The following is a 16,099-nucleotide window of genomic DNA, read 5'->3' as shown; positions in this document are numbered from 1 at the left end:
GATCGATTCATCCATCCAAATAACCATATTCATTCACTTTCCAATTCCATCCAGTCAACGCTATCAATCCACCGACCATTTTATCCTTTCGAATTACTCTCATTCATCTCAACCAATCCACGTACTCGGTTAATCCCTTTTAATCGCACTCTTCCTCGCCAGTCTCCACCAATCCACCCAGCCAAATAACCACCTTCAGTCATTCTCCCTCATCAATCTCCACCAGTCTACCAAACCAAATAACCTTCTCCGATTTCTTTCCCTCATCAATCCACCAATTTATCAGCTGGACCACTCCATTCTTATCAACAGCCATCTTCAGTCACCCCCTCTTATCAGTATCAGCCAGTTCACCCAACCATTTAACCTTCTGTCGTTACCTCCTCTCCTCTCTTCAATCTCCACCAATCCACACAACCAACGAACGCCCGCTAATTACCCTGTCATCAATCTCCACCACTCCAACAAATACCCATCATCAAGCTCCACCACTCCAACAATTGTCCTGTCATCAATCTCCACCACCCCAACACTCAATCTCTCCCACCCACACACAGGTCAGGTGGAGATGGGCGGGAGTGTGGGTGGGCGACTAAGTGGGCGTAGAGTAGAGGTGCGAGATGGTCACCTCTTAGCCTACCTGCCTAGAGCCGCGTCTGCCCCTGCATCTAAGCTCAAGTTAACTGGCCTCTCCGTCATGCCCGTGATGGGAGCAGGCCAGAGTAACACATTGGTGCTATCTAGGGCTGCAAGGGTGATGATGGTGATTAAGGTGAGTGGTGAAGGTGTGGTGAGGGTGTAGGAAGGGTAAGAGTGGGGTGGAGAGGGTGTAAAGTGTGTAATTCGTGTGGTAGTGTGGTGAGAGATGAGGGTGTGTAATGGGGAGAGGGAAGAGTAATACGTTGCTGATATCTATGGCTGCAAGGGTAGTGATGGTGATTAAGGTGAGTGGGGAGGGTGTGGTAAGTGTGAGAGGAGGCTGGAGAGTGGAGAAGGTGTGGGTATGTTATGTGAGAGTGGGTGTGATGGAGGCAGGATCCTTGAGTGATGATGGTGATTAAGGAAATGGTGAGTGTGAGATCGGGGTATGTAGTGGTGATGAACTGGTGAAAGGTATGTGGTAAGTGTATTGTGCATGAGAGGGGGAGAGAGTGTGCTGAGGCTGGGCAAAGTAACAGCGATGCTATCTAGGAGGGCAGGACTGTCAGGGTGGTGATATTCATCAAGGTGAGTGTTGAGGGTGTGGTAAAGTTTGCGATGTAGTGAAGGTGTGGTGAGAGTGTAGAGTGAGTGTAGTAAGTGGTGGATGTGTTGTGAGAGGAGATAGTAATACTTTGCTACAGTCTAGGGCTGCAAGGGTGATGATGGTGATTAATGTGAGTGGGGTGAGGGTGTGAGAATGGGTGGTGAGAGAGTAGTGGTGGTGTGGTAAGAGTGGGTGGTAGGGATAGGGCAGAGTAAGACTGGTACTATCTAGGGCTCCAATGATGGTGACTAGAGTGTGTAATGAGATGCTGAAGTGAGAGGGAAGTATACAGTAAGTAGAGTGCACAGGAAAGGTGTGTAGAGAATGTGGTGAGATGTGTGCTGTGTGTAGTGAGAAACCATACTAACACAGAGCAGCAATGGAGTTGCAAAAACGATGAGAGTCTGATTTAAAATGTTGAAGGTGTGGTGAGGGTGTGGTGGCTGGGGAAAATGTAATGAGTGGAGTGACAGTGGTAAGATGTGGATAGGGAAAGCCTACTGTTAACCAAACTCTAGTATGATGATGAGCATGTGATGATGCAGTCGGGGAGTGCAATGGTCAGCAATGAAGGTGTGATGGTATATTATGATGCTGCTTAGATTGAGTTGTAATGGCGCGGAGAGCGTGGTGTTTGTGAAAATACAAGGATGTAAGAGTGTGGTGATGGGCAGAGAAGGGTGATGAGGAATGGTGACAGTGGTGATATCACGGTGCGTTCAGTGTGGATGTGATTTCTTGATTTGCTGATACCCCCTGTTTTCCTACAGTTGAGCTCTCGGGAGGAAATGATGAAGTGGATTATGGCCCTCTCCGACGAGGTCATAAAAGCCACACCAGAGGACCAGCGAGTGGGACTCACACTCTACCCCACGCCCACGAAGAAGGAGGAGGAAAAGAGAGAGGAGGAAGAGGAGGAGGAGGAAGAAGAGGAAGCTGAGAAAGATAAGGAGGAGGAAAGTGAGAAGTTAGGGGAGAGAAAAGACACCGTGGCACAAGATCTTAAATCCAAGGAAGAGGTAATTCATATAGCACTGACGAACGGGCACACAGAGGTGAGAGAAATACCAGCAGAACGAGAGGTCGAAAAGAACACACCGAACCAGGACAGAGAAGTACCCAAAGAACGAGGGCTTCAGAAAGAAACACTGAACCAGAAGAACAAGAACTACAAGCACCTCAATGGGAGAGCAGCACAAGACGACCTCAAAGTTACGGGCAGGGTCTCCAGTCGCTTCCCAGGACCTAAGAGATCTATTTCAGTCGACCACCTGAATGAGCTCCAAGAGAAGCAGAAGCTAACGCGACAGAACGGCCAAAGAAGAAAGAGCTACAACGAGTACGAGGAGAAAATCGGATCGCAAGTGCAGAAGAAAATCCAACAGTTTTCAGGCATGTCAAAAGAAAAGGATGTTCACATAAAACAGGGACCTCAGAAGACTCAAGACACTCACATAAAGCAAAGTCCTCAAAAAACACAAACTAGAAATCAAAAGCGCAACGAGGAAAACAAAAGCCATCATCATCCACCTCTGCGCAGGTTGTCAGGTCAGGGTAAAGTCAGTCCTCAGCCGTATGAACACGGGAAGGACACTGTGGACAACTATCTGGTGGTCGACACCCTCCTTGAGCACAGTGCCAATCGTCATGACCAATGTGTGCACGAAAACAAAGTCGACTTTATCCGCTACGTCAGTTCCAGTAACTCCTCACTTGCGTCAGCCACAGACATTCGCAGGGAAAGCCACTCACGTCCACTGCAAAGGTATGGTAGCAGCACAATTTCACAGGCCAAACAGAGAGAAAAGCCAGACGGCCTTGTAGGGAGTAAATCTGCTCAGGACAAGAAGCAGACAACACTGTCAAGGGATAGCGGAAGCCAGTCAAGTGCGACTGAGGAGGTGGCACCCCAACACTCAACATCAACTACGCCTTCACCCCCACCAAGTCCCTCCCCCTCCCACACTCCTCCCACTCCACCTGCACCACTCCAGCACCACCAACCCAAGCCCAGGGCTATTGAGATTGTTGAAAAGCAGGATGAAAAGCCCAGCCCGGTTGAGGTAACTACAGCGAACGAGAGGAAAATCCGCGGTAATTCAGACAGCTGGTACGAGAAGACAAATAAGGAAGAAACTATTATACCAGTCCCTCAGGAAGAACGAGAGGTGCCTTGCATTACCTGGTCCGTGGCGGCAACCAGAGAGAAGTTCGAACTGCTCAGTCGAGTCAGCGGTGAAAACAGAGGGAAGCTCACTACCAAGACACCCATATCGAGAAAAAGGTCAAATAGGGGAACGGTCAAGAAGAAGCGGTCACTAGAGGGTGCAAATGTGTCCAGGAGAGCCAGTGTAAGGAGGAACGGGGCAAAGGCCTCTCTACAGGCAAGCGACTCCTATACCAGCAGCAGTCAGGAATTACATGCCGATACTGCGGACATTGACATAAGCTTCCATGATCACCAGGATACCCCGAGCCTTCCACAGGTTAGTCAGCTTAGGAGGAACTTCGAGGGAGACAGACTTAGTAGCTCAAGTCCCACAACTGATACGATCTCCTCCACTGATGACTTGACCTATAACAAAACAGTGGAAGTAGAATCAAGTCCGCAGAAAGAAAAATTAGGACCCAAGAAATCCCCCTTGAGAAGAACATCAAACGTCCTCCAAGAGCCATACTCCTCCTCCTCTTCTCCTGAACCAGACTATATTACCAGCCGAAAGATCAATGCTCGACCCCATGATGCAGCCACCATCGCCGACTGGAGGAGGACAAAGTCACCATCACTCCAGTCATCTCGCTCGGTATCAGGCGACAACGATGTGGTGATATGTTGGCGAGGACCTTACATTGCGCAAGTAAGTTCAGCTCCCCCTTTTTTTCTGTACACTGGCTGACCCAGTTAGAGGACGAGATAATCATACTTCATTCCTCTGTGACAGTGTCCCCAACTTGTAAATTACTACTTGCTCATGTTCCTAACTTGTAAAAGAACTATGCCTCTGACTGCTTGGAGATGTAGATATTGTCCGTCGCTTAGAGCTGATCCAATAAGAGGACAAAATAATCATACTCCTGTCCTCTGTGATCATGTTCGTAATTTGTAAAATAGTTGCTAAAATCACACCTCTCCTTTGCTTAGAGCTGTATAGACTCTGTGTGTTGGATACCGGTGATTGTTGGCATTAGCTGTGTCTCTATGTACCTATCAATAACTGTACATTAATCCAGGAACAAATGCAAAGTACAAGATACGTATAGACTGTACATATACTTCCCAGTTGTTTCTGTACTGACTGGATATAACTATTTACTCTTTCACATGTAGAGGCTTTTACATAATAGACAGTAGTTATGATTACTGTATAGTCATACTCGATCCGTGTACTATAACGTTCTTGTAGTCTAACCTGATCCATGTTCAATAATGTCCTTTTAGTGTGGAATTTATGTGGTGACCTACTGTAGCTGCTTCCCAATGACAAGCTTATTCCTCTGTGTTTTTCCCCTATCTTTGCTGCCTCTCTACTCCAATTCCTACTCTTTTCTCCAACGTTTTCCTTTACTTCTGTAGTCCCTCCTGTGCTGTCCATCTTTTTTCCATCACTTCTCGATTTCTTTCTCAGTCTGTCTCCCTCTTCTGACTTTTTCTGCTGTCTTCTAACCATCGCTCAGAACACTATTTAGGTTTAGTTCCTCCTCTAACCTCCAGTTTATGGCTCAGTCTCCTCTAACTCGCTCTCTTGACTTTCCTCTTAAGCTGTAGCTCCATCTGACCTGTCTCTCAAGGTCCAGTCCTCTCCAACCAGCCCTCAGACCATCTCCTCAATTAGGGTCTAGCTCCCCCTTCAAACTTCCCTGTCAAGTTCTATTCCTCCCCTACCTCTTTCTCTCTCAAGGTCTAACTCCCTCGCTAACCTTTCCCTCGAGGCTGTACTTTTATCCTGCTTTTAAACCCTACCCTCCCCCCCCCCTCAAGATTTAGCTCCTCTAACTTTTCCCTCAAGTCTCAATCCCCTCAAACTATCCTTCATACCAACTCCTTATGGTCTAGCTCCCCTTTAGTTATCCCTCTTAAGGTCTAGTTCCCCTTCTAAATATCGCCTCTGACCAACTCTCAGACCATCCCTCGAGGTCTAGCTCCCCCTCCAACCATCCCCTCAAGTTCTAGCTCCTTCTTTAGCTACCTTTCTAACTATCCCCTCTAACCAGCTTTCAGACCATCCCCTCAAGTTGTAGCTCCTTCTTTAACCATCCTCTCAAGTACTAACTCCTCTAACCACTTCTAAAGAGTCTAGCTCCCCGTCTAAACAATCCCTCCTCCTCCTCTAACTAACTTTCGAATCACCATCTCGAGTGATAGCTCTCCCCTCTAACCATCCGTTTAAGGTCTAGCTCCCCTTCTAACCACCCACTCAAGGCTAAGGTCTAGTTCCCCTTCAAACCACCCTCTCAAGGCTTAGCTCCCCCTCTAACCAGCCCTCATACTCTCAAGTTTGCGCTCGACAGGCCAAGACGCCGAGGAGGAGAGATTCCAGACTACATAGACGCTACAGGGAGAGGCGGAGGGGGACGACCGTGGTAATGTTTGGGTTGTGTACGTCTGGCGCTTGAGTCTCTCGTGTGGGGGGCATGTGAAGGAAGGGATGCGCACGATATCACTTTTTTTCCCCCCTTTTCTTTTTATTTTCTTACCGGCGCACGATACACCATTTCCACCTCCCTCCACTTTCTTCAGATCATCTTTCCAGTTTTCTCTATTGTCTTCAGCCTAAATTTCCACCTCTGTTTTCGTCACATTACCTGTCCATTTTTGTTTTCTCCTTAGCGCAACAGCCCACACGCCCTCTATCTTTGTTTCTTAATATTACCTTTGCACTTTTCTTTAATTTCTTTGTATCACTTTTCCACCCTGTATATTTTCCTGATATCACCTTTCCACCTTCCTTTCTTTTCTTTATCTCGCACTGCACTACACTCTGCCTTTTCTCTTTACTGTTCACCTCACCAGGCGGCGAGAAGGAGTGGTACTAAGCTGTACAGACGAGACAAGGAGAGACGGAGGGGGGTGTACGTGGTAATGTTTGGGATGTGTATGTGTTCTCGCTTCATCTCTTCTGTGAAAGCCGAGATGTGCACGATACTAAACTTTTTCTTTGTTTACTTAATAACACGCGATTCGACATTTTCCTTCTGGTATAATTTCATCACCCTTCCCTCCTTTATTTTCTTCAGACCGCCTTCCATCCTTCCATTTTCTTCACGCCCTTCTGTCAGTATGTCTTCATCATCTTTCTCCATTTCTTTATTTTCACATAACATTTATCATTCTTCATTTTCTTCAAATCACCTTCCATCTTTCCATTTTCTTCACGGGGCACTGAACCACATTCCCCTCCTCCTCTACTTCCTTCACATCTTATATCCTTTGATCAGTAGCGTAGCCAGGTCTCGACGAATTGGGGGAGGGACCAAAGGGGGACCAAACCATATTTTTTGGGGGAGGAGGGCACGAAATAATCGGAAATTTCAAATGGGGGACAGTGAGGGGTTCAAGGATTTTTCTGCTCCCCCTTCCTCAGTCCCCTCGTTGCTACGCCACTGCCTCTGATATTATTTTTCAGTTCTTTTTTTTTTACAATACATTTCTCCTATATATTCCTTACGCCATCAGTTGTCCTTCTTTTTATCTTCACGACGCATGACAACCATATTTTCCCTCTCTCTTGATTATACACCAAAATTTCCTTCTCTTTCTCTCTGCTCTCTTCACATCTTCCTTCCTCACCATGCTTTTCTTGATACCACCTTGTCTTATTATTTCTTCACACCACATCATCTTCCGTGTTTTTTCCATTTACATAAACCTTTACCTTTTCTATATTTTCTTCATAACACACTTTACATTTCTATATTTTTTTCTTTATGCCGCTTTTCCACTAACTCGTTTCTTCACAGCACATTAATTTTCTTCCGCTTTATTTTCTCCACTGGGCATGATAATACGATGTCATTTTTTTTCATTAATTCTCCATTCCGTCTTTCCACCAATTCATTTTTTTCTTTTTAACACCACATGAATCCTTTTATTTTTTCGTTACATTTTCAGTCGCCCACAGATTCCGCGGTTTTGATGTGCGGCTTATTTTTATGTAGCATTTCTAAGATTTTTTGTTAACATTTTCGTCGCAAGCCAAATAAATAATAACAGATAAATCCCGGTAGATCAGTTGGAGTTCCTTTTGTCACAGAGGCTGATAATATTAGGTTGAGTTACACTTGGTTAGCTTAGATTGATGGAGTGGTTTGGGTTAGATGTAGTTAGGTTAAGTTAGGCTAGGTTAAATTGCTGGTTTGGTCTGGATTGGGTTAGACTGAATTAGGTTAGGTTAGGTCAGACTGCTAGTGTGGTCTGGATTGGATAAATTGGTTTAGGCTAGGTGTGGTTTAAGTTAGACAGAGCTGGGTTGGGTTGTATTACGTTTAGTTAAGAACACCGTGTGATTTATCGTTCAATTCTCAGCTCATTATTCACTTTCGATGGAAGTTTCTTAGAAGAAAAAAAGTAAGAAATGTTAAATACACATAAGCCACACTTCAAAAAATACGAATTCCATGCTGGGTGAAACTGTCAAATTACTTTCCTTTTCTTTAAGTTTTTTCCGTTTAATCTCTTTCCATTAGATGACGTCTTTGGTTAATCGGTTCCATCCGATGACGTACTTTCATTTTTTTTCTGGTTTATTCTTGGTACAATCGCGCCATGATGTGACGTCACAAAATCTGCTGAATCAGAATGGACTTTGTGACATCACTTGCTTGCGCCACTATATACAGTATATATATATATATATATATATATATATATATATATATATATATATATATATATATATATATATATATATATATATATATATATATATATATATATATATATATATATATATATATATATATATATATATATATATATATATATATATATATATATATCCATGCTATATTCTACCCATTCCTTCTTAGTCTTCAGCAGCATCGTTCCCATCAGTGTTGAAGCTTGTTTTGAATGCTAATTTAAGTCTGACTAAATTTTACTGTTACTCATTGCATGTTTGCATGCTGTGGCTTTGCTTTGTTTGAACTTGCATGCTTGCTACAGTGCATAATATTGGTTTATATATATTTAACTTTTCCTGTTTTTTTTTTTTTTTTCATAAACAGTCTCACGGCTATTTAACCCCATCACCCCAATTAAAGCTTCTTTTTTTAAACTTTCCTCTTGCCAACTAAGGATTATTTTATTCAGCTTAGGCTACATATTTCGAAATGGAGAAGGTCAGATTTAGCCTTCCATTAGCCCTTCTATACAAGTGATTTCCTTAAGTTCAATGTAATCATCTTAGGGCAGCAAGAATCAGTTACACAAAACGTCATCGTGCTGAAGCACTTAATTTTCATCACGATTCAGGTAATCTTTTTCCTAAATCCAATCGTATTTATTTGATTATCTACAATTATATTCAGTTACCACATGCTTATTTTTAATTACTGCCAATTTACTAACATATGATCCTCGTTACGCCAACCATTGTGATTTTATATGGTTTATTCAGGTAATTAGCTCACTTTTATGTATGTATGAATGTATATATGTATGTAGGTACGGTAGGCAAGTAGGTGTATATATGGACGTGTGTATGTATGTAAGCATTTATGTATGTATGTACGTATGTAGGTAGGTCCGTAGGTATGTAGGTAGGTAGGTGGGTAGGTAGGTGGGTAGGAAGGTATGTATGTATGTATATGTATATATGTATGTATGTATATGTATGTATGTATATGTATGTATGTATGTATGTAAGTATGTATATAAGTATGCTGCCAGTTTTTAACCTTTTTGCAGCCCTAGTTTCCCTTAATCATGTGGAGCGAACGGAGACTGAAAGATTGGCTAAGAGAGTGTGTGTGAGTGAGATGGAGGAAAAGATGGAGATAGGGAGACCGAGGATGAGGTAGAGGGATGGAGTGAGAGGTATAGGGGTGAGAGTTGTGGAGGACGGAGAGAGGGGCGCCTGATGACGAAGGGGGTGACGTAAAGCCGATTTCTCCGTGGCCACCCCTTCCAGAATTAAGGACAGATTGCTATACATACATACATTAATAAATAAAGAGAGAGAGAGAGAGAGAGAGAGAGAGAGAGAGAGAGAGAGAGAGATTTCTTAGTTGAATACCCGAAATATATATAATACAAAGTTCCCGCAACCATCTTCAACTTCTCCCCGCTTCTCATTTCCTTCCCATCTACTCCCCCTTCCCCTGCAGGAGACGGAACAGAGGGTGCTGGCCAACATAAGCAACGCCTTCCTGGCCAAACGACGACTACTGGCGAGGGAGGTGGCGGCGGGTCGTATTCAGGAACGACTAGCGGCCCTGGAGGAGCGACAGTGGGAGATTCAAGCAGCTATGGCGGAACTTGATACATCTAGCGTCCAGTTTATGAAGTGAGTGCCCATTTTCGAACTCGTCCAAGATTTTGGCCATAATTTGATACCCTAAAAGTTTCATGTTGGTAGCTCAAGCCGTTCATAAGATATTATGTTTACCCACTTACAAAGCCAGCCAGCCAACCTCACAACTGAAAGCATTACCATTCCTCTCGCTTCGCAACGCAGGTGGTAATAATTATTGTACCGTACAGCCGTGTGGAAGGGCTAATTAGCTTGTGGTGTAGCAATTCAGTGGTATGGAAGGATGCAGGTGGCAAAGGGAACGGTATGGGTAGGAAATAATGTTTACGAGTGGAAGTATACGTAGAGGAAAATGTGAATGTGTAAGTGGGAATAGGTGAATGAAGTAAAAATGAATACATAGATAGCACATGGGAATATAAGTAACAGTCATTAGTGGACGGTGAGAAAAGTGAAGAGTAAGGCCGAAATGGGAGACAAGATTTTGGCGGGAATAGTGATGATGATGTTGATGATGATGATTGTAATGAAAATGACAATGGCAACGACGACGACAGCGACGACTTCGACGGCGATGATAATGAATTATGGGAAATCACCATAATCGAGGACACATCTCCGTCACCCCGTCTTGAGTCGAAGTTCGGTTAATCTGTCCGTGTCGTTCAGTATATTTTCACCAGATTGATTCAGACTGGGTCACTTAAACAATCTTTTTCTTTTCTTTATTTCTTTTTTATTTTTTCTAAGATTCTGTCCATCGAAACTTTTCCAACCTTTACTTCCGCGTCCACAGACATCTTTGGCGGTGATGGTGCTGTGAGCAAGAACGATTAACGTGACTTATGAGCAGAACGGATAATTTTGAGTTCATACTGAGCTTCACACAACCTCAAAGAAGCTCGCCATATTGACTCCTGTTGCAAATAGATAAACTGGAGGTGCAAATAGATAAACTGTAGATGCGAATAGATAAACTGTAGAGGCGACCCTTAATCACCTCATCTGTCGGAGCGTTCCAGCATATTATTTATTTTTCATTCGGGTGAACAATATACATACTGCGGTGAAAATGAATTGTGGAATGGAAAGAGAGAGAGAGAGAGAGAGAGAGAGAGAGAGAGAGAGAGAGAGAGAGAGAGAGAGGAATTGGAGAAAAAAAAAGATTAGTTTGAGACGAAAGAAGAAAAAATATATTCGTACAAAAATTACATGTGAATATCTACATGTGAGGTTTCTTTTACACAAGAGGAAGTCTGCGTGTGTGTGTGTGTGTGTGTGTGTGTGTGTGTGTGTGTGTGTGTGTGTGTGTGTGTGTGTGTGTGTGCCGTCATAAGGTTTCTGTGAGTGTATTTGGTTGCACGCTCCGTGTGTGTGTGTGTGTGTGTGTGTGTGTGTGTGTGTGTGTGTGTGCTTGTACGTGTACATATGCGTGTGTGTGTGCATGTGTGTGTGTGTGTGTGTGTGTGTGTGTGTGTGTGTGTGTGTGTGATGACATAAGGTTTCTGTAAGTGTATTTGGTTGTGGGGTTGTGTTGCTGTTGTGTGTGTGTGTGTGTGTGTGTGTGTGTGTGTGTGCATTCTTGTATATGTTTGTTTGTGTGCATGTGATCATGCGTGCAACATGTGTGTGCTGGGATAGATAGGGACGGGAGCAGGGGCAGGTCAAGTTGGGTTCACGGTTGCTAAATCCTTCTTCACAAAAGTCGCTAAGCTGGTCCTCAAAAATCGCTAGAATAATCGCAACATAAAAATATCTACATACAAATCGCTGGAGAAATAGGAAATATCTCATTGAAATTCCCAGTTCTTTAAAATAACCTCAAGAATGTAAAGGAATTTTTTGGAGCTAGATGTTAAAAATGGCGCTAACCGAAAATGAATATACTCAGACCTGCGGAAAAAAACACGCTATATTGGCAACACTTGGCAGGTGAACTGGTAAATGAGTTGGCGTATAACAGAACTCAGTGGCTGGCGTAGGAGGAGAAGGTGTGTGTGTGTGTGTGTGTGTGCAAATATGCGTACTTGCTTTAGATGTGGAAAATGACTGTTGCCACTTAAAATAATATGTAATTCATCTTGGAACATGGGGTGAAACTGCTAGAGAAGTGTGTTAGCCTAAACCGGCTCTAATTCCACACACACACACACACACACACCGCTCGCTGGTGCAGTGGTAACGTTCCCGCTTGCTAACTGGTGGACGGGAGTTCGCGCCTCGCTCAGGTTGCGAAAAGTTTCACTGACGAAGTGGGTGGTTACTGTCCCCCTTGAGCAAGGGGACGGGTGTGTGCGTGTGTGAAGGTCACAGCCTTGCCCTTAGATCGGACTATATGAGCTTTCAGCTCCCTTCCGGGAGGGTAAAAGCTGACCATCACGACCATCAAGTGATCCTGACCGACCCTGTGAATTACACACACACACACACACACACATAAAAAACGCACCGAACACACTGAAAACAAAAACAGTTCACAATGTCATAATCCTTTTCTAAGATATCAGTCTCCGGCAATAATAATTACAAAATACATTAAGAGTAAAGTAGTACCCTCATCATCATCCCCATCATCATCATCATTTTCGCTATGACTTTTTTTTTCCCACCTACGGATGCGGTGGGGTAGGATCCAAATTCTATGAATGTACCAAGTTTGGTGATTGTAGCTCAATTGTGTCTTTTTTCTTTTTTTTTTCTGTGCACTCAATGACCCCAAACTACTTTCCATTGACCCCTGGGCGATCTCAGAAACTACTGGCCCAAATGGGTTCATAGTCATTTCAGACCTGCTCCCCAACCTTGGCTATGTCCCACAAAAATTTCAAGCCTGTACCTTTAGCGGTTTCCGAGAACCCAAGAAAAGAATATTTTGATAGGTTTTTGGATGTAACTGGAATACCTGTTCTGGGAACTGGATAATACTGGGTCATATTAAGCCGCCAGGTAGGGGAGTCAGATTGCCAAGTATAATGGCCCTAGCTATAATACTGAGCGAACACGAACAGTTTACATCGTAGTAGTAGTAGTAGTAGTAGTAGTAATAATAATAATAATAATAATAATAATATCTCACAACTGGTGTTGCAATAATAATAATAATAATAATAATAATAAAAATGCAGTAACAATAAAATAATTTTTCCGTGAACGAGGCCCAGTTAATTACTAAACAACAATAGCCTGCGTCCAACGCTAATTTTTCCCGTCCACTTCGTTTGATACGGGTGCTAAAATATCATAATTGGCCATTAGTGTTTCAGCGAAGTAATTACTGCAGAAAACTAGGAAAGCCCTACGAGTGTTTCGGTTCCTCGCCTCTCTGCATCCTTTGACTACTCTTTGGTCACTTTAACTTGGCCTAAAATTGCCATCTTTCCATCTCGAATCTTGGCTGTAACAAGAGATAAAAGGATACAGAGCCTTACTATTTTTTTTTTATTATTGTCCCTGAACGTAGAGAGAGAGAGAGAGAGAGAGAGAGAGAGAGAGAGAGAGAGAGAGAGAGGAAAAAGGCAAAACAATCCCAGACAAGTTTTAGTGTCCGAGCTACACTTTGAAACCCTATATTCACTAACTTTAAACGTTCATTTACTATGATTTACGTCGACTGAAGAAAATCGACTGCTAGAAACCTAAATAAAACTTTTAGATGCATTGCTAGCTGAGGAAGGAAGTCGAATTACCAATAGCAATGTTGTAGGAAAGTACCATGCATAGGCTGTAAGTAGAAAGTACACGTAATGATGGTGGTGGTGTTGATATGGTGGCCCTAGTGTTGGTTACGGTGGTGAAATGGTTGTTGTTGTTGTTGGTGGTGGTGGTGATGATATGATGATGATGATGATATACTCGGCACTATAGTCAGAATCGAATGAATTAGTATTGGCTAAGCAGAGAATAACACTGAATATAAGCAGAAGCACAAATATAATGATGATAATGGTGATGGTGACGATTATGGAGAAAATGGCGATGATCATGAATGGTGATGGTGATGATGTTGCTCTTCTGATGCTAATATTGATGATGAGATGAATGGTGATGTGATGATGCTCCTTTGTTACTGATGTTGATAATAAATGATGGCGATAATGAAGTTCTGATGGTGATGATAATTTTTAGTGGTAATGGTGATAATGAATGGTGATGGTACTGAAAAACTTCTTGTGACTGTGCTGGTGATGATGCTGTTCTGATGGAGATAATGGATGCATGGGTGAATGGTGGCGGTGGCGGCTGTGGTGATGGTGACTCATGACGATGCCCTTCTGGTGATGATGGTGATGGTAACGCATGATGATGCTGATGAATGAGGATGATGTTAAATAATGATGGTGATAATGATAAACAGATAGTAATGACAATGCTCGCTGGTAAACAAATACAGTGCTTCAATTCCACTTACCCAACTCCGCCTCTCCGTGTTCTTATGAGAAATAAAACACTTCCTTTCCACTCACTAGTACGCACAAAAACACAGAAGCACACAGACCAGCATCATATGAGAGTTTAGAGTACTGTCTGCTCGGCTGTCAAGGTTCACTGGAGCAATATTTTTTCTCTAATTTCCGATTTTTCCCTTAATGGGGTGCTTTCAAAGCTAGTATTCCGCTAGATGGCTCCACTGTTGCAGTAAACACATTCCCCGCGCTGTTTAAAAAGCATATTTTTCATTGTGTAAATATCTATACTGTTGTGTGAAAATGTGGATCATGGTAATGTCATATGCCGAAATATAAATAATACAAATAGAACACGTATATATAACGTATCGTGAAGTGTTTACATTTATCATAAACGGAAATTAAAATATCACTGATGGCATGTGATGGCAACCCGTCCTTCCAGTGACCCTATATTATTTAATTTCTGCTACATTTAGTGCAAATTTGGTTCTTAATACATAGTTTGTTCAGACTGTAAAGTACGCCTAGTGGGTATCTAGACTCATCCAGTTTCTATGTGGGCAGAAATTTAATGTTGAGTAAATACTGGCATTCAACATTTTGCTCGCTTCCTTCACGCATGCGCACCACAAGACAGTCCCGTGTTTAAGTTTTTCACGAGGGATGCCAAGTTTCCATGAAAAATTTTATTTTGATGGCGTGTAATGTCACGGATTCACTCAGTGTAGAAACAAGCTAAATTCATAACATTCGTCATTGGTTCGTAAGTGACTATGTACAGGCAGTGTGTTTCACTGAGCGATATCTTTGTGTGATTGTCATTCCCACATATTGCCTCTCTAGCTGTTAACTAAGCTACGCCCATTTCTCATGTCCCTGTACCCGACGTTGGTTACATTACTGTCGTAAATGGACACACCCACAAACACATATAGTTCAGTAATGTGAGTTCCTGACTGTTGAGCTGAGAGAGAGAGACCTTCCCCTGCAGCTTCCTTGCACCATGAGTGAGTCGTATATTTATCATTGTAGCTTTTGTAAATAAAGTGTTACAGTGAAGTTTTGTCTTTTTCTGTTGAGAACTAGTGGTTATTTTAATTTTTACATTTCACCAAGTGCCTACCAAGTAAATACCTTAAGGTCATCTTATCATCAATATCTCACACACATTGCCCCCTCTTGGCAATTCCCCAATGGTATGGTCATGTGAGAACTGTCTCCAGGCCACCTGTCCACACACATATGTTTGTAAGATCTTCCACTGACTGAGTCAGTAGCTTGTGCACATACCAGTCCTCTTGACCTGGACGCAATCTCACTCGGGGTAGACATTTAAGAGGATGCAGTGTATTTACTCATCATGTGTTCTCACGTTTGCATGTGTGTTTATAATATATATATATATATATATATATATATATATATATATATATATATATATAATCGTGAATACTGAACTTGACTCCGTGTGAATCTTGTGGATCACTTGGAGGCGATGTCTTGGCTTGTGTACCTTCCACAGTCGTCTGTCCTCGGTGAGACCGGGCAAAGAATGACGCGTAAACGATCTTGGTTTTGGGACGGTTCCTCAGACCGGATAATTTTTGATGGTGAATGCCAGTATTTACTCAACATTAAATTTCTGCCCACATAGAGACTGGATGAGTCAAGATACCCACTAGGCGTACTTTACACTCTGAACAAACTATGTATTAAGAATCTAACTTGCACTAAATGTAGCAGAAATTAAATAATATAGGACCACTGAAATGGCGGATTGCCATCACATGCCATCAGTGATATTTTAATTTCAGTTTATGATAAATATAAACAATTCATGATACGTTATATATACGTGTTCTGTTTGTATTATTTATATTACGGCATATGACATTACCATGATTCACAGTTTCACACAACAGTGTAAATATTTAACAAATAAAATGATGCTTTTTAAACAGCGCGGGAATGTG

At 42.6% G+C, this 16,099-nt stretch overlaps 1 protein-coding gene across 1 annotated transcript in view; it reads left to right on the top strand.

Moving 5' to 3' along the window:
• LOC145397825 (uncharacterized) overlaps positions 1-16,099 on the top strand; it is a 41,135-nt gene that overhangs the window by 23,297 nt on the left and 1,739 nt on the right. The window contains exons 5-7 of the mRNA XM_080270859.1: positions 558-772; positions 2,017-4,104; positions 9,572-9,750. Coding sequence (XP_080126985.1) covers positions 558-772; positions 2,017-4,104; positions 9,572-9,750 — 2,482 coding nt within the window. The remainder of the gene's footprint in view (positions 1-557; positions 773-2,016; positions 4,105-9,571; positions 9,751-16,099) is intronic.

This window comes from Coenobita brevimanus, chromosome 43 (assembly GCF_032717465.1).
Source record: "Coenobita brevimanus isolate Jiangsu-jjx chromosome 43, ASM3271746v2, whole genome shotgun sequence".
NCBI lineage: Eukaryota > Metazoa > Arthropoda > Malacostraca > Decapoda > Coenobitidae > Coenobita > Coenobita brevimanus.
This window is presented reverse-complemented; position numbering and strand designations above follow the sequence as displayed.